The 22,115-nt window shown below is 45.9% G+C and overlaps 2 protein-coding genes across 5 annotated transcripts in view; both read left to right on the top strand.

Annotated features, from left to right (window-relative positions):
- Positions 1-46: 46 nt before the first annotated feature.
- Positions 47-18,093, top strand: PMS2 (PMS1 homolog 2, mismatch repair system component). 3 transcript variants are annotated; one of them, XM_077316620.1, is made up of 15 exons: positions 47-109; positions 733-872; positions 1,996-2,082; positions 2,954-3,056; positions 4,055-4,238; positions 5,336-5,503; positions 6,630-6,727; positions 8,415-8,514; positions 9,500-9,584; positions 10,451-10,603; positions 11,696-12,554; positions 14,155-14,322; positions 15,163-15,263; positions 16,034-16,164; positions 17,081-18,093. In XM_077316620.1, the coding sequence occupies exons 1-15, from the start codon at positions 87-89 to the stop codon at positions 17,222-17,224; spliced, it is 2,544 nt and encodes an 847-aa protein (XP_077172735.1). In that variant the 5' UTR covers positions 47-86; the 3' UTR covers positions 17,225-18,093. The 3 variants fall into 3 exon arrangements, 2 of the variants coding, with proteins under 2 accessions (XP_077172735.1, XP_077172734.1); XM_077316619.1 differs by having other exon boundaries at positions 16,034-16,203; XR_013227221.1 differs by lacking the exon at positions 17,081-18,093 and having other exon boundaries at positions 14,155-14,306.
- Positions 17,837-22,115, top strand: part of LOC143827223 (radial spoke head 10 homolog B-like) — a 23,537-nt gene continuing 19,258 nt past the window's right edge. For both annotated transcript variants that reach the window (XM_077316617.1, XM_077316618.1), the window contains exons 1-3: positions 17,837-17,970; positions 19,721-19,991; positions 21,780-21,855. In XM_077316617.1, the coding sequence (XP_077172732.1) occupies positions 19,765-19,991; positions 21,780-21,855 (303 nt within the window). In that variant the 5' untranslated portion in view covers positions 17,837-17,970; positions 19,721-19,764. The remainder of the gene's footprint in view (positions 17,971-19,720; positions 19,992-21,779; positions 21,856-22,115) is intronic.

Raw genomic sequence — 22,115 nt, 5'->3', positions numbered from 1 at the left:
GCGTGACGGGAAGGCAGGTGTGGTTACCCAGGAGGCAGCGCGCGGGCGCCTTCTGAGGCGGAGGGGGGTTTCTGTCAGGGGGCTTCATGGACGGGGGGGAAGTCCCGGGGTGAGACCCTCCTGCTTCCCACAGGAGACCTTTATAATATATAAATGTGGAGGGGGGGGTGAGGTTGGGGGGGGGAAGCCCAACGTGCTAATTTGCATGTTGCATTTTTCAAAAAGTGAGGCCAATGGGGGTGCCCGCCTTTTTTTGGGGGGGGGGTCATAGGCAATTTGCTGGGAGGAAAGTTGTCTTCAGGTGAACGTCGAGGCCCTGCAAATGCCCTGAGCCTTACGGGAGGGCGGTATAGAAATTAAATTATTGCACGGTTATTCAAATGTTTTATATTCCATGTATTGTTCTTATGTTATTATGTAAACCTCCCTGAGCCCTTGGGGAGGGCGGTATATAAATATAATAAATAACAATAAATAAATAAATGCAGTAATTTATGTGTACTGCTCGATTAGATGTCACCAATCCGTTCAGCTAGCAGCACTGTTTTCCTCTGGCTCAGAGAGCTGTGTACTGTTGCAAGGGAGTCTTCTGCCTGTGGTAGGGGTTCTTACTCTGGGGAAACATGTCACCGATGGAATGGAGTAATTGGATCCAGTTCATTGTTTCAGCTAAGTTCCGTATGAAATCTCTGGAAGTTTGGGAGACCTCACTATTTGTGTTTACATTTAAAGCCTGCAGTCTGCTAAAGCGATCAAGCCCATAGACCGTAAATCAGTTCACCAGATCTGCTCTGGGCAAGTGGTGCTGAATTTGTCTACTGCAGTGAAAGAGCTTGTGGAAAACAGCATAGATGCTGGTGCGACCAGTGTTGGTAAGCTTGCTCTTTGTTTTCTGACTGCCTCTGAGTAGCCTTTTTGGTGGCGTTTGCCCCACATTGTTTGTTGGGTTTTTCAGGGAGGCAGGAGGTAGGGCTTCAGAGAAGCCAGCTGCCCAAATGTTTATATGCAGAATAGAAGCAATTGAAAACACTCTTGACCAAGAATAAGCCAGTGTACACTTTGAAAGTTGTCCGTATATGTGAACCTCAATGTAAGCTATTAAAAACATAAGAAAATACCTGCTGGTTCAAATTGTTCATCAAGTCTCTCAAGCTATGACCAACCAACTTCTCTAGAGGGCACAGAGACCGAGACCTTCCCCTGACATTGCCTCCTGGTTCTGAGATTCAGAGATTTATTCCCTTTGAATGAGAAGGTTCCAACCACCATAGTTAGTAGCCACTGATAATACCAAGACTCTATCCCATCCCCTTATAAAGTTGTTTATATATGTAGCCGTCACTATACCTTCTGGCAGTAAACTCCAAAAATTAATCATCTTCTGTGAAGTATTTTTTGTTCCATTCTGAATTCGTTGCCCAACAGCATCATTGGATACACTTGAATTCTAGTAATTTGGGAGAGAGAAAGAAAATTATCTTTGTCAACTTTCCCCACCCCATGCATAATTTTATCCTCCTTTTTAACTAGGTGTGCCAGGTCTTCTAACCAGGCTAAAGTATTGTTTTTAATGGACAGCCAGAACCTTGTATTGATTGAGGGGGTGGCGATGCTTTTGTCAGCTGCCAATAGGATGTATGTAGCTAAACTTCAAAGTTGAGATTTGTTTATTTTCGATTTTTACATGTTAGTGTAATGGTTCTATTCTATTGTAGTCCTCTTGACTTCTACATGCTTGTAATGGTTTTACTAATTCTATTGTCCCTTTTATCATGCTTATTATGCTAAATAAAGCTTCTTGACCTGTGTAATTTTATGAACCTCTATCACGTCTTTCCCCCCCATAATATTTTTTTCTGAACTGAAAAGGACCAAACCCTTCAGCCATTACTCACAGGGAAGGTCTCCAACCCCCTAACCATGTTGCACTGTTTTTGTCAGTTTCTTTCTCAAGCTATCTTTTTGGCGTATTATATATTCCTCTGTAATTTACAGAAGTGAAGCTTAAAGAATATGGGACAGAGCTTATTGAAGTTTCTGATAACGGCTGTGGCGTAGAAGAAGAAAACTTTGCAGGCTTGAGTAGGTTGAACTTGCTTACAAATCTGTTGGTGGCTAAATTGTGCAGAGTGTGTAAACCGTATGACACTAACGACCTTGTGTCTTGCTGCTGTCTCCTTATTGTTGCCTTGGTATTGTTTGTTTTATACTCTAGGCTGGGTTGGTTACTGGTTTTTAGTAAAAAAAAAATGGGGTGAGGCGCTTCAGAAGCCTTCTATGAAAATTAAATTCCGCTCAAGAGCTTGACATTGTATTAATTGTTTTTCTGGTGTTTAGGGTTTGGGTGGTCATCTAGTCCAACCCCCCTGCACAGTGCAGGAACTCACAACTACCTGCCCATCCAAGGTGACCCCAATTCCATGCCCAAGTGATCCCCTCCTACCAAAAATCCCCAGAATCCAGCCTGGCCTGGAGGAAATTCACCTACCGCCAGCAATTCCCTGGGTATGCAAGGAAGGGCTTGCTGGTAGATCCGCTGGCACATCCCTTCCTGCCCACCCACCCTAGTTAATAAATTAGCCTTTCTGTCGGATGACTAGCCTTTGCTTAAAAACTTGCAAAGAAGGAGAACTTACCACCTCCCGAAGAAGCTTGTTCCACTGAGGAACCGCTCTAACCGTCAGGAACTTTTTCTGGATGTTAAGCCGAAAAATCTTTTGAATTAATTTCAACCCATGGGTTCTGGTCCACCCCTCTGGAGCAACAGAAAACAACTCTGCTCCATCTTCTCTATGACAGCCCTTCAATTATTTGAAGATCACCTCTTCTCTCCAGGCTAAAGAGAGCAAGCTCCCTCAATCTTTCCTCATATGACTTGTATCTTTGTATCTTCGGCTGTTATAAATAGCAATGCTCTGATTTCATTTTCCAATTGTAAGTGTTATTTTTCCAGCTTTGAAGCATTACACTTCCAAGATACAAGCCTTCTCTGATCTTATACGTGTTGAAACATTTGGCTTTCGAGGAGAAGCACTCAGCTCCCTGTGTGCATTAAGGCAAGGGTTATTTTTTGCTGTGTGTCTTGGTGGCTTTTACAAAGGGGCTACTTTGTGTGGAAAGGTGGGCATTCTGTGGACAGCCGTGTAGATACAGTGTAGAGAGGCTTGTTTATTTACATTATATTTACCTTCCCTTTTTCCAAAATGGAGACCTAAAACAAGTCACATCTTTCTCCTCTCTTTTATTTTATCCGCATAACAACCCCGTGAAGGTTAGGCTGAGAGTATACAACTGGCCCATCAACATCTAGAAATCTGAGCGGGGATTTGAACTTGCGTCCCCCAGGTCCTAGTTTCATGTGCCAAACACTACACCAGGGATTCCCAACCAGCAGGAGCTCTGGAGGAGGTCCACAGCCTTTCCCCTCCCGCCTTAATGGACGTGGCCAACAAGCTAAGGAAATAGCTGCTTCCATTGCTCCACCACTTATAGAATAGAATCATAGAATCATAGAGTTGGAAGGGGCCATACAGGCCATCTAGTCCAACCCCCTGCTCAACGCAGGATCAGCCCTAAGCATCCTAAAGCACTCCCCGCTCCCAAACATGAGTCTTCTCGTGTTTTCGGCACCTGGGAGGGGGCGGAGCCTGCATGCCTACTTCTCTTAAACCACCTCCTGTCTCTCTCCCCCAGTCCTCCAGCTTGTCTGTTAATGCAGATAGTGATGTCACTTCCAGTGACATCCAGTGACATGTCACTTCCAGGGGTGTGGCCGTGAGGCATGGCCACCTGACCACTTCCGGGACTCCTCAAAGCCTGAAAAATTATTTCAGGGGCTCCTTCACAGTCAAAAGGTTGAAAAAGGCAGCACTACACCAGCCCTCAGTTGAGGAAGAAGGGTGGCAGTGAACATTATATTTTAAACGTTTGAGTAAGTTTTTAGCCTGTCAAGTGCAGAAGGGTCCTGGGTATCGGTTTTGCGGAAGAAATGGGAGGGATTCACTGCTCGCTTTTATTGGCTAAATCATAAATGTTCCTTTGATTCCCCCTGCAGCGACGTTTCTATATTGACTTGCCATAAGTCTGCGAAGGTTGGAACCCGTCTCGTGTTCGATCACAATGGGAAAATCACCTTGAGTGCCCCTTGTCCCCGGCAGCAGGGGATGACTGTCACTGTCCAGCAGTTGTTTTATAACCTGCCAGTACGGCACAAGGAATTTCTGCGCAACATCAAAAAGGTACGAGCTGGCCACAAAACCAGAATAAGGGAGGCCCTTTATTACAATGACAGTCTTCTGTTAAAGGTAAAGGTAAAGGTATCCCCTGTGCAAGCACCGAGTCATGTCTGACCCTTGGGGTGACGCCCTCCAGCGTTTTCATGGCAGACTCAATACGGGGTGGTTTGCCAGTGCCTTCCCCAGTCATGACCGTTTACCCCCCAGCAAGCTGGGTACTCATTTTACCGACCTCGGAAGGATGGAAGGCTGAGTCAACCTTGAGCCGGCTGCTGGGATCGAACTCCCAACCTCATGGGCAGACAGCTTCAGACAGCATATCGCTGCCTTACCACTCTGCGCCACAAGAGTCTTCTGTTATAGCCCCCATAAAGCAGATGATCAGACTGAGTCTGTGGGCTCTTTGATGAATTCAGAACAGATTTCATTGTCCACAGCTCAGCCTTTACACTAATACAGAACTCTCTTTCTCTTTGTCGTGGTCTCTGCACGCAGCATTTTGTGTGTCCAGGTTGACTGGCAAAGCTACACAGACAAAGGTGCTTCAAGATGGGTGGAAGCGGCAGTGAAAGCAAATGCATTTAAAAAAATTGTTTCTCAGTTGAACCTTCCCCTTTAGAAGAACTTGTTTAGCTTGGAGATGAGGTGACTGAGAGGGGATCTGATCACCATCTTCAAGTATTTAAAAGGCTGCCATGTAGAGGATGGAGCAGAATTGTTCTCTCTTGCCCCAGAGGGACAGACCAGAATGAATGGGATGAAATGAACAAAAGAAATTCTGTCTAAACATCCAGAAGAGGTTCCTTACAGTTAGAGGGGTTCCTCAGTGGAACAGGCTTCCTCAGGAGTTGGTGGGTTCTCCATCTTTGGAGATTTTAAAACAGAGGCTGGTGAGCCATCTGACGGAGAGGCTGATTCTGTGAAGGCTCAAGGGGGTGGCGGTTACAGTGGATGAGCGATTGGGATGTGAGTGTCCTGCATAGTGCAGGGGGTTGGACTAGATGACCCAGGAGGTCCCTTCCAACTCTATGATTCTATGACTGTTAATGGGGCATTTGTCAGAAAATTCTTGTTGCTTTTTTTTTTTGGCCCCCATCCAGGAATTTGCAAAAATGGTTCAGGTGTTGCAAGCGTACTGCATCATTTCAACAGGCGTTCGCATTAAGTGTACCAACCAGGTTGGCCAAGGCAAGAAGCAGCTTGTGCTGGGCACCAGCGGGAGCCTGTCCTTGAAGGAAAACATTGGGTCAATATTTGGACAAAAACAGGTACTGTCGATTGTAAAGAACAACTTTAATTAGTAGAGGGAAATTGTCACAACTTGTAATGATGACTAGAGAGAAATATACTTTTGGTATTGGAATTTTTTTGCAATGTATCCCTCAGCATGCTGTTGTGGTTAAGAGCAGCAGACTCTAACCTGGAGAATCAGGTTTGATTCTCCATGTCTCCTGATGCCTGCTGGATGGCCTTGGGCCAGTCATAGTTCTCTTAGAACGTTCTCTGCCCTACATATCTTACAGGGTGTCTGTTGTGGGGAGAGGAAGGGAAGGCGATTGTAAGCCACTTTGAGACTCCTTCAAGTAGAGAAAAGGCAGCACATAAGAACCAACTTTTCTTCTTCAGTAATGTCAGGGCTCTGCCTCCCCTCCCTCACAGGGTGTCTGTTGTGAGGAGAGGAAGGGGAAGGCGACTGTAAGCCACTTTGAGACTCCTTAAGGTAGAGAAAAGTGGGGTATAAAAACCATCTGTTTTGCTCTACTTCATGTTAAAAATAATTTCCAGGATACCAGAACTGTTTAAAGCATAATTCTTCCCATCTTTTGTAATGTTGATACAGAAGCAAAATAAAATTCTCTTAAGATTCCTTTGTATGGCATCCCTAATTGATTTTCATAATTTAATCTGTCCCTTTTTGGGACTTGAGGAATTCCTTTTATTGGGGGAAAGACTCCAGCCTTCTGTGCTTGGAATGCCAGATGCACAATTTGATCTTTAAAAGCCACCATTGGGAATACCGTCGGGGCTGGAGCCATGGTGCTAGATGGGGGGCTGCACTTGTTACCCAGTTGCTCTCCCCAGCTAGTTAGGTAAGGAAAAAAAGCCAGGCACAGTATAAGTAGCTCCAGGGAATAAAGTAACACTGGTGGTGTTGATGCTGAATGCCATTTGGGGAGAGGAGTCTACCTGCCCCCCTCCAAAATTGGTCACATCCGGCTCTTTGTTTTGTGCCAGATGGCATAGTCCTCCGGTGTCACGTATTGTCCTGGTGTGTTAAGGACAGTGGATGAAATAGTGTGAGGAGCAAGTAGAAGAATTTGAAAGATATGAAGTATAAAAAAAGCAAATATTCTCCTAATCATGGTTAGTTGGTTGTTTTGTTTTGTTTTCCAGCTTCAAAGCTTGATTCCTTTTGTCCAGCGGCCCCCTAGTGAAGCCGTCTGCGAAGAGTACGGCTTGACTTCTGCCGATGGGCCAACCAGTCTTTCTACGTAAGTTGATGGTCATAAGGCAGCAATATCAGGACAGCTCTCGGGTGTTTTAGCACGGCAGTCCTATGTGGAGTTACACCATTCTAAGCCGCTAGGTTTGGAAGGCTGTAACTCTACTTAGGATTGCGCTGGAAGTGATGTTTTTTAAAAATCCTGGACTTAAGGGCTGTTGATCTCCTTTATTCATTTCCATTCACAGAATTTGGAAGGACAGAGGATGTATCTTGCAACATTGCCTAGGGGCAAGCGGATCAACAGAATGAATGTTGCAATCTGTATTCTCTGCTTGCCTTTCAATATTGCATCTGTTCAGACTCTGTATAAGAGAATTCGGGCTATTATGAAAGCAGATAGCTTCTTCATACTTAAACATACAAATCAATTAATAAAACAAAGGGAATGGAGAATGCTGCCTTAATCTCCAACTTGCAGGCAAAAGTGGCTCTCGTGTAGGAGCCAGCTTGGTTTAGGGGTTAGGAGTGCGGACTTCTAATCTGGGGAGCCAGGTTCGATTCCCTGCTCCCCCACATACAGCCAGCTTGGTGACCTTGGGCTTGCTACGGCACTGATAAAGCTGTTCTGACTGAGCAGGAATCCCAGGCCTCTCTCAGCCTCACCCACCTCACAGGGTGTCTGTTGTGGGGAGAGGAAAGGGAAGGCGACTGGAAGCCGCTTTGAGCCTCCTTCGGGTAGGGAAAAGCGGCATATAAGAACCAACTCTTCTTCTCCTTCAGTAATCTCAGGGCTCTCTCAGCCTCCCCTCCCTCACAGGGTGTCTGTTGTGGGGAGAGGAAAGGGAAGGCGACTGGAAGCCGCTTTGAGCCTCCTTCGGGTAGGGAAAAGCGGCATATAAGAACCAACTCTTCTTCTCCTTCAGTAATCTCAGGGCTCTCTCAGCCTCCCCTCCCTCACAGGGTGTCTGTTGTGGGGAGAGGAAAGGGAAGACGACTGTAAGCCGCTTTGAGACTCCTTCGGGTAGAGAAAAGCGGCATATAAGAACCAGCTCTTCTTCTTCTTCTTCAGTAATCTCAGGGCTCTCTCAGCCTCCCCTCCCTCACAGGGTGTCTGTTGTGGGGAGAGGAAAGGGAAGGTGACTGGAAGCCGCTTTGAGACTCCTTCGGGTAGAGAAAAGCGGCATATAAGGACCAACTCTTCTTCTTCTTCAGTAATCTCAGGGCTCTCTCAGCCTCCCCTCCCTCACCGGGTGTCTGTTGTGGGGAGAGGAAAGGGGATTGTAAACTGCTTTGAGACTCCTTCGGGTAGAGAAAAGCGGCATATAAGAACCAACTCTTATTTTGCTATACTCTGTTTTGAATGTTGCTTCAAAGAGAAACAAAGGCAAACTAAGTCTAGAGCTTATAAATTCTGCAAGCCAACGCTATAGTTTTGCTCTCTTTGACTGTTTATGCACTGGGAACTTCACTGCCCCAGCTTCCATCAAAGAACACAAATCAGGGATGGATGAGGTGCACCAGGCCAAATGCTGTCCCTTGTGGGTGCAGGAAGAGGTGGGGCCACCTGCCATGACTAAAACTCCAGTCTGCTGCCCGGCATGAAACCTCCATTGCATAAAACAGTCTTTGTAATTAAATTTTATTGCAAACGGCTGTGCCAGTTTGGACTGAATGGGCCACTGGCCTGAATCCTACATGGCTTCTCTTACCTTCTTATTAATACATCGAAACAGTGTCTCAGGCTTTGTTTCCCGTTGCGATCACGGCGTTGGGAGGAGTGCAACAGACAGACAATTCTTCTTTATTAACCAGCGGCCGTGCGACCCAACCAAAGTAAGATTTTTTCTATATTAACTTCGTTACTTCTTAAAATGAGCCTCTTGTGGCGCAGAGTGGTAAGGCAGCAGACATGCAGTCTGAAGCTCTGCCCATGATGCTGGGAGTTCTATCCCAGCAGCCGGCTCAAGGTGGACTCAGTCTTCCCTCCTTCCGAGGTCGGTAAAATGAGGACCCAGCTTGCTGGGGGGTAAAGGGTCATGACTGGGGAAGGCACTGGCAAACCACCCCGTATTGAGTCTGCCATGAAAACGCTGGAGGGCGTCACCCCAAGGGTCAGATATGACCTGGTGCTTGCACAGGGGATACCTTTACCTTTACCTTTTACCTTTACTTCTTAAAAGTTGTGTTGTGCGGCTTTCTGCAGGAAATTGGTAGGGCAGGTAAATATCTATATATTTACAATGTCAAGAAATGAGTTGAATGAATGGTCACCAGTTTTAAAGGCGCTGGTTTTAAAGGTGCTGTGTCTACGGGACCGCCTGTTCCGCTGTTCTATCTGAAGAACATTAAGATCAAAACACCGAAACTTGCTCAGGATCCTGAGCCTGAAAGAGGTAGAACTGGCCCGGAGATCAGGGCCCGCCGGAACCTTCAGCAGTTCCAAAAGGCCTCTAAGGCCGAGCTGTTCTACTAGGCCAGGGGTAGTCAAATTGCAGTTCTCCAGATGTCCATGGACTACAATTCCCAGGAGCCCCTGCCATGAACATCTGGAGGGCCGCAGTTTGACTATCCCTGTACTAGGCTTATGGCTGAGGCCAGTTTTTTGACATTGAGGAATGTTGGCCTTGCTGCCTAACGCCCCCCCCCCCCCATAAAACACTGAGCCATCTGACATAATTTAATCCCCCTCAAAATAATTTAAATTTATATATTCAGTATAACTATGTCATTTGTATGTTTTATTTTGTTGTGACTTGCCCTGAGCAAACTGGGAAGGGCGGGCTATAAAAATAGTTTTATTTTTTTATTTTCTGGGCAGGTTTCCAAAGTTGTGAACGAAGTGTACCACATGTACAATAGACACCAGTATCCCTTTATAGTTCTCAAGATATGTGCAGATTCTGGTGAGTCAGTCACATTTCTCAGTGGGGGGGGGGGGATTTAGGTAAATCGACAAGTTTCCTTCGCTATGGGTAAATGTCCAATTGGGCTGTGTAGATTTTTAAGAAAATGTTGCCATGACAATCATTTTGGGGCTGACTCAGTTTTCTGAGGAGCAGATCCAGAGGAGGGCAACAAAGATGGTGAGGGGTTTGGAGACCAAGATGTATGAAGAAAGGTTGGGGGAGCTTGGTCTGTTTAGCCTAGAGAGGAGACGACTGAGAGGGGATCTGAGAACCATCGTCAAGTATTTAAAAGGCTGCCATGTAGAGGATGGAGCAGAATTGTTCTCTCTTGCCCTGGAGGGACAGACCAGAATGAATGGGATGATATTAATTCAAAAGAAATTCCGTCTAAACATCCGGAAGAAGTTCCTGACAGTTAGAGTGGTTCCTCAAGAGAACAGGCTTCCTCGGGAGGTGGTGGGTTCTCCCTCTTTGGAGATTTTTAAACAGAGGCTGGAGAGCCACCTCACGGAGAGGCTGATTCTGTGAAGGCTCAGGGGGGTGGCAGGTGACAGTGGATGAGCGAGAGAGTTGTGAGTGTCCTGCATAGTTCAGGGGGGTGGACTAGATGACCCAGGAGGTCCCTCTGACACTATGATTCTATGATTCTGTGTCAGCTGTTTTTGTGCTGTGCCCACCATGCCATGTCCAAATTCCAAATATGCCCACAGGAACATGCAGGTTGGGGACTCCTGGTTTAGAAGGATATAACTCTGCTGAGGGTTGTTGCTGCGTGTTACAAAATCCTAAGTATGGATCAGGAAGCCTTTCCCCCCCCCCCCTGTAGAAATAAGAAAATCAGGCCAACTTTTCCTGTGTTTTAGGAAGCGTCGACATCAACGTGACCCCTGACAAAAGGCAGATCATGCTGCAGGAAGAGAAACTTCTCCTCGCAGTTCTGAAAACGTCTTTGATGGGGATGTTTGGCAGTGATGCGAACAAGCTTGCCATGAATCAGCCGGTGCCAGGTGCCGAAGGTAGGAACGGCCGAAGAAACTGGAACGACCCTTTTCTCTTTATTAATATTAAAACTAAAAAAAAAAACATTCTGCTAACAAGTCAGCTAGTTGAAGCACGGTGACTTTAATTGTGTTAGCCCCATTGACATGCTCTGTGAAATTTTCAGCAGAGCAAACAAGGTTTGTGTGACTAATTGTTAGTGTATTTAAGGTTACATTGACAAAACATTGGATTGGGGAAAAAATTATTTTTCTAGCTGCTCTGTTAGTGTGAACCACTCTGGTCTGGTGGTTATTTAATGTGGCTTCCTTGCCTTTCTCCAAAGAGCTGTGAGTAGGGTGCTTTGGTCTTCTGGAATCTGTTTCATGCTCGCAACAACCTTGCAGAGTGGGTTAGGCTGAGCAAGAGAGAGACCCAAGGTCACCCGGTGATATTCAAGGGATTTTTTTTAAAAGTTTTATTATGCACAGAGAATCATGGAGTTGGAAGTGATCTTCAGCATAATCTCCTCCAACCCCCTGCAGAATGCGGGAAATTCACAACTACCCAAGACGGACCCCCCATAGACCAGAATCCCTGGACAGCCTGGCCCAGAAGAATTTTCCTTCCTGATCCCAAAGTAGCAATGGGCATTTCCCTCGGCATGCAAGAAAGGGCTATAGGAGCCAAGCACCGACACAATCTCTTTTGCCCACCCACTCACAAACTCTCATACAAATAAGGACCATGCCAGAAAATCGCAACAGAACTAAACCATATAGAAATAAAGCATCATAACGCAGTTTTGTTTTGACCAGTAGAAAAAGACACAAAAGACCCAGTGGTTGCCGAAGCGGCCAAACTGCGCCGGAGTGTGCAACCCTATTTTGGATCGTTTTCCGTCTCTGAGCCTGTCTCAACTTATCCCAAGTATTGTGAGGATAAAACAAGAGTGGCAGAGAACTCTGTACACAGCCCTGAGCTCCTTGAAGACCGGTCATAAACAAATCTAAAAGTCAGTTTGCCCAGTTTGCTCCTGTTTTTGCAGACGAAGGATCTGAATCTCTTTCAGACGCCTGGCTTTTTTGCTTGCTTGTTTTAAACGATGCCAAAAAACTTTATCTTCCTAGGAAACTTTAAGCCGCGACTTCAAGATGAGACGGAAAAGCCTTGCTTGGAAATGCGCAGCTCCTCATCTCCGAATCCCAAAAGCGCCATGACTGTAGCGAAGCTCCGGGAGTCTTTCGCCCTCCGTCCGGAGACAGAGACCAGAGTTCCGAGTTCTGAAAATCCCAAGCAGCAGCTCAGTTCCCCCGGGCAGAGAAAACTGCCGACGTTTTTCAGTGTTTCAGGCTCTCCAAATAAGGAGATCAGTTCTGGGAAGAAGTCAGTGTGTGGAGCTGATAGAGATTCAAGCAAGTCTCTGCTTCCTCCTGGAAATGCCAAGAAATTAGCAGTTGAGATGGACTCTGGATGCGGGAGCACATCGGCAGAATCTGATGCGGGTTGGAGCACTCCAGAGCCTGGCAGCTGTTTCTGTAGCCAAAGCACAGTGAGTTCCCCTGAAGAAGGATCTTGTCTTTCCAAAGGGGAAATCCAAAGGGAGGTTCTTGGAACAACTGGGCAAACCCAGACGTCAGAGGGTGTTTCGAACCGAAGCAAAAAGCACATGTTGACCCTGGAGGTCGACTGTTCTTCCCCGGATGTGAAGCGTCGGAAGGTCGCGCCACCCCTGTCCCCGGCAGGAAGTTCATCAGGGAGGGACGATGCTCGTAACTCCGCCGTTCCGTCGCAGTATGACGTGCCTTTGGAAGTGGAAAAGAAAATCACCACGCTGGCGTTTTCGATGAGTTCCTTGACGGACAGGGTGAGGAAACTGATCCAGCAACGACAGGAGAAGGCGGGAATGCTGAGCTACCGGAAATTCAGAGCAAAAATTAGCCCTGGGGAAAATAAATCAGCGGAGGATGAATTAAGAAAAGAAATAAGGTATTTTTAGCTTTGGTTTTTTACAGTGCTGCTTCTGTTAGCTAAATAACTCAGTCATTCTTAAGCGTTATGGCTGAGGACACAACAGGCAGTTGTGTTGCTTCGAGTCCAGGCATCCCCAACCCTTTTGAGCCTTTTTTGGGCACTTGGTGGAAGTCTGAGGCCCACAGTAGTGGACACAATCAGAAAATGGCTGCTGCAGGAGGCATAGCATGTCAGGAAATGAGGCCATGCGGGACTCCCATGGTAATTTAAATGGGTTGCTGGGTTGGTCCGAAGTAGCACAACAAAATCAGAGTCCAGGAGAACCTTTAAGACCAACAAAGATTTATTCAAGGCGTGAGCTTTCGAGTGCAAGCACTCTTCCTCAGACTAATGAACTACCATCACAACAGTGGAAATATAAAGCAAAAGCTAATTCCGTTAAATTAGTAAACTGTGTCACAACATCCAGATTCAGCCCTGTGATGCTGTATGATAATTCTTTGCTAAAACAGTTTTAGCAGACACTCGAAAGCTCACGCCTTGAATAAATCTTTGTTGGTCTTAAAGGTGCGACTGGACTCTGATTTTGTTGTCCCATGGTAATGGTTCAGCGTTTCAGGCAGAAGCTCTCTTTAACAGGATGGCTTTTTCAATTTATTTATTTTCTTAGATTTTTATACCGCCCTCTCATATGGCCCAGGGCGATTACATGGAACGACATGGGCTACATGGATCATCATATAATAACAGTTACAACATAAAATGAGCCTGTTATTTAAAAAAAAAAATCTTGGCTACACACAGGTTCCCTTCAGTCACAGGGCAGACATCCTTGTGCTGCAGCCGCAGCTTTTACCAAAGCAGCTATTTAAAAATCTGCCTGGCCAATCAGAATTCCAGCTGCCAGTCAGATGCCCTGCTGGGCAAGAAAGGTGTCAGTGGGCACCAGGTTGGAGACCTCTGCTCTAGGCTGTCCGGCTCCTCTGTGACATCAGAGCAGCTAAGCCTATGGCCATTGAAAGGGCTATTTTCACCGTCATATACCTCCCAAAAATAATAATAAATCACTCGCTGTTGAATAGCACTTGCAGTCCATAGTTGCAACCATGTTAGTGGAATTAGGTAGGAGTATGAGCTGCCAGCCAGGAAGTCTGTGGTTCGAATCCTGCCCATGCCATTGACTCGCAGAGGTGATTGTAGACACACCTGTCGGCCAGCCTCAGCCCTTCCTTCTGTAGCCTGGGTTAATACTGCTGAGCCCCCCCTTACAAGGACTGCTTTGCTAAGGACGAAGACCTCAAGTGGCCGATACTCAAATGACAATATCCAACCCGTGCTTAAAATTATTGTTAGTTGATATACTGGAATTTGTTTTTATTGACACTGTTTATGTTATAAACACACTGTAATCTGTTTATAAAAAACTGCAATGTGAATATGTACCATAACGTGCTTGAAAACACACAATAATGTTCCCTTTTCAATACTTGTTTCTTGCCCAGAGGATCATGGTTTCTTTGTGAGATTTTTCTGAAATGTTTTCTACTGAGCAGATAAAGGAGTCCGGTGTGGGAAAGGTATAACCCACTCGTTTTCAAAAAAATTGTGTACGCAGGAAAGAGGCGTTTGCCGAAATGGAGGTCATCGGTCAGTTCAACTTAGGATTTATAATAGTCAAGTTGAACTCGGACCTCTTCATTGTGGACCAGCACGCCTCAGATGAGAAATACAACTTTGAGATGCTGCAGCAGCATACAGTTCTACAAGGTCAGAAACTGATCGCGTAAGTGTTCGGATGAGTATTATCTCGATTTCTAAGCCACCCTCCCGAGCCTGGCTAAGGGTGGCGTACATGCATAATTTATCGATAACCATTAAAACAACAAAACGTTGAACGTTGATGGTGACACTATAATGGCTTAGAAACCTGCTAATAAATTAACAGCCTCATTTTTTTACATCACCACTCAGAGGTTAGTCACTGTTGATAAATCTTCCCAGGCTGGATGTCTCTAGAATCATAGAATCATAGAGTTGGGAGGGACCTCCTGGGTCATCTAGTCCAACCCTGTGCACCATGCAGGACACTCACAACCCTCTCGCTCATACACTGTCATCTGCCACCCCCTTGAGCCTTCACAGAATCAGCCTCTCTGTCAAATGGCTCTCCAGCCTCTGCTTAAAAATCTCCAAAGATGGAGAACCCACAACCTCCCGAGGAAGCCTGTTCCACTGAGGAACCGCTCTGACTGTCAGGAACTTCTTCCGGATGTTTAGACAGAATTTAGAATCATAGAATCACAGAGTTGGAAGGGACCTACGGGGTCATCTAGTCCAACCCCCTGCACTATGCAGGACACTCACATCCCTCTCGCTCATCCACTGTCACCTGCCACCCCCTTGAGCCTTCACAGAATCAGCCTCTCTGTCAAATGGCTCTCCAGCCTCTGTTTAAAAATCTCCAAAGAGGGTAGTCAAACTGCAGCACTCCAGATGCCACAGTTTGGCCGACCTTGCAAGGAAGCAGACATGGTCAAGCCCATTTAGGCTATTCTTTCTGTAATTGCACAAGGAGAATTTGGCCATTTATGCCTTTTTCTCCCCCCTTCTTCTACTTTTCCAGGCCTCAGAACCTGAATTTAACTCCCGTCAATGAGAACGTGTTGATGGAAAACCTGGAGATTTTCCGAAAAAATGGATTTGATTTTGTCATTGATGAAAGTGGTAGGTCTCTGCTCGGCTGCTTTATGCGAGACAAACTTCAACATGACATGTATGCTGCCTAGGGGTTTCGTTTAGGCGTCGGATTAATTTTTGGTATCGGTTTCATTTAGATTTCCCCCTCAAGGCAATATAACATGGTTAGGAGCAATACTCATCCCCTTAGCTCCTCCCAACCAAATTCCTTTTTCCACAGGAAGACAAAGAAATGCAGTCCTGCTTAAATAATTTTGATAGCTTCGCATTTCTAACAATTAAAGCACGTGCCATTCAGGCCAGGGTTCCGGGATACAATAGCTGCTATTTGCATGGATATGTGTCAGTTTGGTTACACCCCCACTGCCCGGATTATTGGAACAATGGTTTTAAGTACTATAGCCAGGGGTGGCCAAACTGTGGCTCTCCAGATGTCCAAGGACTACAAATCCCATGAGCCCCTGGCAGGGGTCATGGGAATTGTAGTCCATGGACATCTGGAGGACCACGGTTTCGCCACCTCTGTACTGTACTAAGAGGCACTCTGCTCAGTTTAAGTTACATCTCATAGTTTGAAAAAAATAGTATAAAATGCTACTTAGTGTCCGAAGTGAAATGTCTCTGCAGATCCTAACTTGAGAAGTGAACCTAATTTTGAACATTCAGGTCTTAGTTACGGGCAGAGTCCTCCCGCATTCACTTATAAACCCACATGTACCGTTGCATCAGTGTCCATCTCCAGCAAGCTCTCCCTTTGACGGCCCAGCTGTTAGAACAACCCTTTCGAACTCTTCCAGCCCCTGTGACCCAACGAGTGAAGCTCATTTCGCTGCCGACCAGCAAAAACTGGACTTTTGGCCCGCCAGATATAGAGGAGCTGATTTTCATGTTGAGCGATTGCCCTGGGGTGATGTGCCGGCCTTCCCGGGTGAGACAGATGTTTGCTTCTAGAGCATGTAGGAAGTCAGTAAGTATTGCAGCAATATCATTGGGCGAATAAACCATACTGTGCTTTGTGTCTCCATTTGGGTTTTGGAGGATGTGTAAATAACTTGCCGTAGTTGGAACACATCAGGCTGCCTTGGACTAACTCAGACCTTTGGTCCTTCGAGGCGAATATTGTCAACTCAGGCTGGCAGCAGCTCTCCAGCTTATCTTTCCCATCACCTGCTGCCTGTTCTTTTAACTTGAGGTGCCCGGGATTGAACCTGGGGCCATCTGCATGCCAAGCCGATGCTCTACCACCGAGCCCTGGCCCCCTGTGTGTGTGATGCACACTTAGCTTGACTGCATTCAGCTTAGGTGGAGAGCATGTCTCATTTCCTTGCAAAACTTTATTCATGCCCTGGGTTTACTGGCCAGCACCATGGAAGCTGCTGTGAAAGGGATGTATTGGCAAGTGATGAGCCATCATCTTTCTGCTTGTGTTTGCTACTGAGAAGGAGGGCATGTTAGCAGCCAGAAGTCTCTGGCCCCATGAGCACTGCAAATTAGGCAAGTTGGAAACAGGAGGCATCGAGAAAAGCGAAATGAGCAATATAATCCCGAGGAAAGGTCGACTCTTCTAAGCCCACTGACTTCAGTGGGATTGGGAAAGTGTAATCCTTTTTAGGATAGCACTGCTAGTTCACCGTAGGGCAGGGATGGCCAAACTGTGGCACTCCAGATGTCCATGGACTGCAATTCCCATGAGCCCCTGCCAGCAGGGGAGAGCTACATTGTGGACACCACTGACGTCTCCTAAACAGAGTACAAGGAGGGGGGGAGCATTAAAGAAGATAACAGCATTAAACGTTGAATTTTTGTTACACCTCTTTCCCCCCCCCTTCCCCTTCCTTCCCCAGATCATGGTTGGAACAGCGCTGAACAGAAAGGAGATGAAGAAACTGGTGACCCACATGGGTGAGATTGAGCACCCGTGGAACTGTCCGCATGGGAGGCCCACCATAAGGCATATAGCCAACCTGGATCTGCTTTCGCAAGAATAGCAAGCCTTTATCTGCCTTAAACAAAACTTAAAAAAAAAAAAACAACCCGCATTTATTTCATTCTGACTGATTTTGGAATTCCCGTTGATCATGAGCTTTTCCCCAAAGCTGAAGCTTAAAGCCTCCCATTTTTTTGCAGATAATTTTGATTTTAAAAAATCCACTTTGTAATAAAGGCAGATGTATCCTGCAGAGTTCAGTGTCTTGTCCCCTTGTCTCCTCAGCAGCGTGTGGCGACAGAGCCACAAGATCTCTATGTCTGTGCGGCACAGGGGTCCTAATCCACCTTGCGTCAGAGTAAAAGAGCTTTTATTCAAGGCCCTCCACAACAGTTCTTTTTGGGACTAGAAGATCTGGAAATCCTCATTGGGCTGGCTCTAGGACCAGCTTGAGCTATAGCGCTGCAGTTTATGAACGTTTAATTTTGCTCATTTCATATTATCTCGTACTGAGGGTATTGGGTGGGTGAGGGGCTGTGAGCCTTCTTCCCTGGTTCCGCTTCCTTTTCCTCTTTGACATAAGTGAATGCCGGGAGGAGAAGGGGCTGCAGCTGGAAAAACTGGGGGTGGGGGGGTGGGGTGAGATGGGCTGCTCCTTTCCGAAAACCGCTGTGCCAGGGGGACACCTTTACTAGGGTCATCCCCTTGAATTTTGACAACTCAGCCTGCTGAACGTGACCCAGTTGTGAAGGATGGATCTTTTTGTCTCTTCAACAAGAGCAAGTCCAGCGCAGTCGTGAACAAGATGTAAGTTGTCTCCTATGAAATCTGTACTGGAAACAACTTCTAAATTCATCGTTGTCATGTAGATATTCTTGTGTATGTGGGTGCTATTTATAGTTTCATTTTTAAAATGATTTTTTAAAACATTCTTGTTAAATAACGTCCCCATTTAGAATGCACAGGGGTGGCCAACCTGTGGCTCTCCAGATGTCCATGGACTACATTTCCTATGAGCATGTGCTGGCAGGGGCTCATGGGAATTGTAGTCCACAAACATCTGGAGAGCCACAAGTTGGCCATATGTCTTCAAGTATCCTGCTTGTTCTGCACTGTAAACAGTATAAAGGAACATGTGCAGAGTGTCTTTCACTTACGTACAACTCGCCTTTGCTCATTAAAAACATGGAATCTTGTGGCACTTTTATGACTGACAGATTCATTGCATCGCACGCTTGTGTGGCTCTTTCACCAGCTGCTCCGTGTACATCATGCATAGACAGAATGCAGGCTTACAGAAGGGCAATGCAATGGAACACATGTAGTATGTGTGGCCTTTCTGCACAAAAAATTCAAAACTGCAAGCTCAGTGATTCCAAAGAGGTAGCTGGATTAATCTTTCATAACTCAAATAAATGGGAGTCTTTGAGCAATGCAAAGGCTAAAGTTGTATTTTTGGCAGGCTGGTGTTTGCTTTGTCAGGTGCATGGGGAGGGAGTCATTGCTAGGAGAACTTAATATATATCTGTGTGACGAACTTATTCATTTTTACTTATAATTTGATTTTATACTACCCTCAAGCCGTATAAAATGGGATGCAACTGTTCAGAAAGTGTGAATATCAGTGATAGTGCAGTTTCCCTAGCTTGCTATTCCACAAAAATAGTGGCGAAGAAATTTCAGGCTCAGCCAATTCCGACAGCTGAAATTGCTGATAGCGATTTTCCCCTTCTTTAGGTAGATCTCTATGCCTGGCTTTTCTTCCTATGGAGACCCAAAGCAGTAATACCACATTGTTCTGCCTTTCTCCATGTATTCCCACAGTAGAAACCCTGCAAGGTAGGCTCGACAGAGAGGAAGAGCCAGGAATTTGAACCTTGCTCCCACAGAGACTTATGGGATGCTAACTTCAGCTATGCTGATTTGTTTGCTTGTTTATTTTTTAAATGTTTATACCGCTACTCTCCAAAACTACTCTCCCAAAATTTTTATACCACTACTCACAGCAGTGCATAACAATGATAAAATAAAATACCATAACCACCCCAAAAAAAACACCCCTTTACATTAAGGTTAATCAGATAGCGATCTAATTCCTCTAAAGATTCCCTCGGTAACATTAAGCACTCTCAGGCAGTTCTGCAGTGGAGTGAAGCAACAAGAGTACTAATGAGGAAGAATTTATCCTATTCTCTGGAGAGGAACCGAATAGGACGGCGGCCCCTTTAAAAACAAAATGGCTGCCCCAGAGTTCCCTTCCCCGGGCTGTGACTGTGGTTGCTATAGTAACAGCCTCTGCAGCTGCTAACTGCTCCAGGGCCCGGGAGAGACACAAGAGTTCAAAAAGGCCCCTTAGCCGTAGTTTTTCCTTTTGCAAGTAAGAGACGGCCGTGGACATTTCCATCCCTGAGAGAGGCACCCTTCGGGCTGCCAGGGTTTACGTGCAGGGCAGTGTCAGCTTTGCAAATGTGCGGAATTTTATTTTTGTGAATTTCAGCAAGCAACTTTCTCATTGCTCTTTCTCTTCTTTTCCTCTTCTTTCCTTGCTTGAGCCAAGAGCCTGCAGGGACCCGCAGCGTTGATCCCGTTTTAGCAGCAGCGATGGGCAAAGACAAGAAGAAAAACGGCAAAAAGGGAGAAAAAGGAGCAGCACTGCCCGTCCACGAGCCTGTCCGGGAATCAGCGGTGTCTTTGCACTCCTTGCCGGTGGTTGAGGATCAGCCGGTCTCCTTAGCGCCCCCGGAGGAGCCCAAGTCCTTGGAAGAGCCGCCGTTTCTTGAACCGATCGAATACGAAGAGCCCATCCTCACCCGACTCATCGTGGAGAGGTAAAAGCAGAAGGTCGCTTAGGAATTAAGGCCGGTGGGTTGCGATCTGAGGCTGAATTCATGTGCGCCGCTTGAAAAACGGGTATTTATTGCCTTGGTTTAGTTATTCTGCTCCTCCTCCGAGAATCTCAAGGCAGCATGTATTGTCCTGGGGTTCTCCGGTTTATTCGAGCGTCAGCCCTGTGAGGTAGGCTGCGAGCCAAAAGAAGCAACCCCTTCCCCAACAAAGCAAAAGCAAAGCACAAGTGTGCAATTGCCACAATACAAGGAAACACTGAAATATCACTAATATACTCAATATTGTAAAACAGAATGTTATAAAGCCTGGCCATAAGAACTCCTGGATTTGATTCGTTTTCAAAAGCTTTCCTCAGTGGCCCTGATTGCTAAAACAGCATGAAGCAGTAGAACATCTAAACCACTGGCAAGACTTAAGTAAAGAAATTGCATAGCATTTTTTATTTATTTTATTGATTGGATTTATAGCCCGCCACTCTTGAAAATTGGCTTGGGACGTGTCTCAGACAAAAAAATCCATGCAATAAAATTCAATAAAACCCCCATTTAAACCCAGTCACAAAACACAAAAATCTTAACAGATGGCAAAAATCCCACAGCGCCTTATAACTGGAAGGTCCTTGTGAGGGCAATGTGGAAGGAAGCAAGATGTTTGGTACCAGATGGTCAGATGCTGAGTAAAGTTTCTTAATAAGCTTCTTAAAGCTTTCCCGCCGACCTTTGGCCATCAATTGATATAAGAATTGAACAATGAAAACAAACAAAACATAGATTAAAAAAATAATTCTGTACAAAGGACAATGAGCCATCACTTTATAGAGCATGTTGATATTCAAAAAAAGTACTTATGTACAGAATGTTTCATTTGGCAAGATCTTCTCCCTCTGAGGACCCAGTCTTCCAAAGTGACAAATCTAGATGCTTCTAGTCCTCTGAACTGGAGTCTCAGTGCAAAATCATAAACTCTAAATTCATAATATGTCTCAGCTGGTTACAGTCACAGTAGGTCAAGCCTACAAAGGGACCCTTGGACCTTTTCATGAGAGTTTGGGCCAGTGAGTATCTTGGCAGAGTGGGAAATTTGAACCCAGGTCCCTCAGATCCTAGTTGTGTACTTAATCCATTATTTGGCACCCTTGCTCAAAGCTAAGGGAAATCTGAATCCAGTCAATGCTGCAGTGGCCTTCTGCCCTTCATTTTACGGAAGAAAGGCAAGATGCAACTTGAAGAAAATAAATAATGCTTCTTTTTCAAAACCCGCCTGTCCCACTGGAAACTTGTTATGAATTTTGGCAATCTAATTTTTTCTTTTAAACTTTTAAATTCCAGGTTTTGGCAAGTACTTTCTGATTTACGGTCTTCTGTCGTAATTATAGTGTTGTCCTGGAATTTTCAGTGTTTCTGTACCAGTTCTTGGAGCCATATATCTATAAATCTGAGTCTGCCACTCCTGCTGCTAGCAATGCACGCCTAAGAGAAAGCTTGGAGAGTTTTTGTGTTGGGAGAAGGCCTGTTGGGGTTGAAGGGGGGGGAGGCGAGAACTGCCCCAATGAAAAAAAGGTTTACTGAGTGAAGCATCGTCCCAGGGCACTGTCATAAGAAAAGGTGCTTTAATGATTTATGTGTTCTGTCCTGAGAGGTTGTTGCGTTCCCATAGAATCATAGAGTTGGAAGGGCCCATACAGGCCATCTGGTCCAACCCGTTGCTCATTGCAGGATGAGCTTACTGATTTATTGTTAGCTTTCATCTTCAGCTTGTTTTCTCTGTAGCTTTGAAGGAGAAAAGGTCCATGGGTTGTATGAGGGAGAAGGACTAGCAAAATTCCAAGGAGGAAATGTATACCAAGTGAGTATTATGCTGGGGCCTGTATGTTAGCTTTGGACTAGGGACAAGGCCCATTGCATTGAGGATTGGAGGGGGGGGTTGGAAGCACTCTGCAGATGGCCTCAACCTCCCCCAAGGGCCTGGAAAGGCTGCCGGCTAGAGGTCCCCAGGAAGGGAACTCATTGGCAGGGGCAGCTCTCATGCGGCAGTGATCTGCAGCCTCCAAGCCTTGGAGGGAATTGGAAGGAGTAGGGCGTGGCCGGGTGGGGGACGGAAGGTGA

Source organism: Paroedura picta, chromosome 17, assembly GCF_049243985.1.
Source record: "Paroedura picta isolate Pp20150507F chromosome 17, Ppicta_v3.0, whole genome shotgun sequence".
In the NCBI taxonomy this organism is placed as follows: Eukaryota; Metazoa; Chordata; class Lepidosauria; order Squamata; family Gekkonidae; genus Paroedura; species Paroedura picta.
The sequence above is the reverse complement of the archived record's forward strand: the minus strand, read 5'-3'. Positions and strand labels throughout refer to the sequence as shown.

What these genes read in the sequence shown, in the direction of transcription:
- PMS2 (XM_077316619.1), top strand. Translation starts at nt 87, where the DNA reads ATGGACGGGGGGGAAGTCCCGGG. An exon ending in TGCTGGTGCGACCAGTGTTG is followed by an intron (nt 873 to 1,995) that starts GTAAGCTTGCTC and finishes TGTAATTTACAG; the next exon opens with AAGTGAAGCTTAAAGAATAT. An exon ending in TTCTGCGCAACATCAAAAAG is followed by an intron (nt 4,239 to 5,335) that starts GTACGAGCTGGC and finishes GCCCCCATCCAG; the next exon opens with GAATTTGCAAAAATGGTTCA.